Source organism: Osmia bicornis, unplaced genomic scaffold, assembly GCF_907164935.1.
Source record: "Osmia bicornis bicornis unplaced genomic scaffold, iOsmBic2.1, whole genome shotgun sequence".
NCBI lineage: Eukaryota > Metazoa > Arthropoda > Insecta > Hymenoptera > Megachilidae > Osmia > Osmia bicornis.
Window position 1 is genome coordinate 99,090 of NW_025791035.1, and position 2,830 is coordinate 101,919.

The 2,830-nt window shown below is 42.3% G+C and overlaps 1 protein-coding gene across 1 annotated transcript; it reads left to right on the forward strand.

Annotated features, from left to right (window-relative positions):
* The first annotated feature begins 1,877 nt into the window (after positions 1–1,877).
* On the forward strand, positions 1,878–2,483 carry LOC123988629 (secreted RxLR effector protein 161-like). The gene has a single exon (XM_046289373.1). The coding sequence runs from the start codon at positions 1,878–1,880 to the stop codon at positions 2,481–2,483; it is 606 nt and encodes a 201-aa protein (XP_046145329.1).
* Positions 2,484–2,830: the final 347 nt, after the last annotated feature.

The following is a 2,830-nucleotide window of genomic DNA, read 5'->3' on the forward strand; positions in this document are numbered from 1 at the left end:
AAAAAATCGAACTTTATTTGCGCTCCGAAATATTTCAGTCCCAGCGGCGTATTGCTTCGCCTCTTAGAAGCGATTAGTCGAAAATTTTAACAATCATATTTTCACTGGGATTCCGCTGGGAATATGTCATCAACTCACTACGGAATATACTCCCCAACAAAACGGCATTGCAGAGCGTAAAAATAGGACACTCGTGGAAATGGCGAGATGCATGTTGCTTCAGTCCGGCCTCCCTCCAAGCTTTTGGGCAGAGGCGATTTTGACTGCGGCTTACATTCGTAACAGATGTCCAACAAGAAGTCTGGATGGCAAAACACCTCATGAAGTCTGGACGGGTAAAATACCAACTGCAATCCATTTCCAAATTTTTGGAACCAGAGCCTATATGTTGAATAAGTCAACTGAAAGAAAAATAGCCAAAGGAAAATTTGGTGAACGAACAACCAAATGTATTTTTGTTGGATATTCAACAAATTCCAAGGCTTACAGGTTGTGGGTTACGGAATCAAGAAAAATTTGTCGAAGTCGTGACGTCAGGTTCGTCAAAGCTTTTGAAGGGCAACAGGAGTTTAAGGACTTCATGAACGAAGAAATCTCACAGCATTAGAAGAGAGATCCAATTTCGATCGACACGGAAGAAGAGGATAACGATCAGTTGGAATTTACTTCTGTAAATCAAAACACGGAAGATATAAATGCTCCAGAAAGTGAACATGAAGAAAATCATCCGTCGAATACTCACGAAGGACAAGCTGTACCAAGCATGAAAGTCGGACGAGGACGTCCGAGGAAAGTCCTCACAGGCAAAAGAGGTAGACCTAGGATGCAACCACACATGATTCCTACCCAAAGAGAACCTGAAGATGGCCAAAATCCAGGAGAAGAGCATCGAGAAGATCAGGAAACACCAGACCAACAAGGAGAAGATCCCGAAATGAATCTAGCTGGTATCGAGGAACCTTCGTCATGTCACTTAACTGAATATGCTGGATTGACTGAAAAAGGGGATCCACGTACTGCGAGGGAAGCCATGTCGACGTCAGAAGCACACAAATGGAAAGAAGCTATGCAGAAGGAGTATCAAGCTTTAGAAAGAAATGGAACGTGGGCCCTGGTCGACCAAAAGATAAAAAAATTATAGGTTCGAGGTGGGTCCTGCGTACCAAATTCAAAGCAAATGGGACTGTGGAACGTCGGAAGGCTCGGGTAGAAGCCAAAGGCTTTTCACAAGAACCGAACATTGACTTCCATGAGACCTTTGCACCGGTAGCTAGAATTAGCTCTTTTCGAATCGTAATAGGACTCGCAGCGGAACTCGGACTTGAAGTTCATCAACTTGATTTCACCAGCGCTTACCTAAACGGAAACATTGATGAGGAGATTTATATGGAGATTCCGGAAGGATTACCTGCAATGCTGGATGATCAACAACGTCAGAAAATGTCCGGAAACAAGGTATGTCTTTTGCGAAAAGCGATATACGGACTGAAGCAGTCCGGTCGTCAGTGGTACAAAAAGCTCGACCTGAGGCTGAAAGAATTTAATTTGAAGCCACTTGACGCCGACGCTTGTGTATACCTTCACAAGGAAGACGGAAAATTGACATTAATTGTAATATACGTGGATGACTTAATTATAGCCTCAAATAATAAGAAGAAGGTTATTGAATTAAAACAAAATCTCGCAGCATCTTTTGAAATGAAGGACTTAGGACAGCTTCATTATTGTCTGGGGATAGAATTCACTCAAGACAAAGCGAAAATGAATTTCGCATGTCACAAAAAAAATATGTACAGGATGTGTTAAAACGGTTTAACATGGAAGACTGTAAGCCTGTCGCTACACCAATGAATCCCGCAGTAAAACTTTCAAAATAAATGTGTCCAACTACCGAAGAGGAAAGGGACAGAATGAACCAAGTTCCGTATAGAAGCCTCATCGGATCCTTGATGTACTTAGCTACAAGTACGCGTCCAGATATAGCTCACGCGGTGAGCGCGCTCAGCCAATTCAATGACAATCCAGGTGAAGAACACTGGAAGGCTGCAAAGCGAGTATTGCGTTACATCAAGAGGACCGAAAAGATGGAAATTGTCTTCACTAAAACTGAGAATGAATTGATTGGATTCTCGGATGCTGATTGGGGTGCAAGCATTGACGACAGAAGATCATACACCGGCTACGTCTTCCGACTTTTCGGCGGTGCAATCAGCTGGTCATCAAGAAAGCAGAAGACGGTCGCCATGTCAAGTGCTGAAGCGGAATATATGGCGCTATCAGAAGCGGCAAAAGAAAGCATCTACCAGCGAAGATTTTTAACTGAAGTCGTTGGAAAACTGAAAACAACACTGATTTTGTGTGATAATCAAAGTGCTGGGTTAATGGCGAAAAATCCAGTTTACCATGAGCGTACAAAGCACATCGACATTAGATATCATTTTGTGCGTGAGTCGGTTGAAAGAGGTGAAATTCGAATCGGGTAACTTCCGACTGAAAAGATGCCTGCAGACGTCTTAACCAAAGGACTGTCAATCCCAAAGCACGAAAAGTGCATTCAAGAAATAGGTTTAAGACATTGAATTATTTTTGTTTTTTGGTGCAATTGGCGCAAGAAATTGCCTTTTTACGGGGGAGTGTTGGAAGGTAACTAAAAGCGGCACTCTTGCGCCATCTGTAATCTAGTTCCTTTTATATTTTCATGTATGCGCGTTCTTTACAGAATAAAGTTTATGGTGTTGTGTCGCATCGTTCAGTACAATGTGCTTTCCTTTTCTGTATTTTTTCCACAATACCTTCCCACAGATCAATGTACATATAATAATAGTATCGT

Bases quoted from the DNA above. Each gene is read 5' to 3' on its own strand.
- LOC123988629 (XM_046289373.1), top strand. From the start codon at position 1,878: ATGTGTCCAACTACCGAAGAGGAAAGGGACAGAATGAACCAAGTTCCG.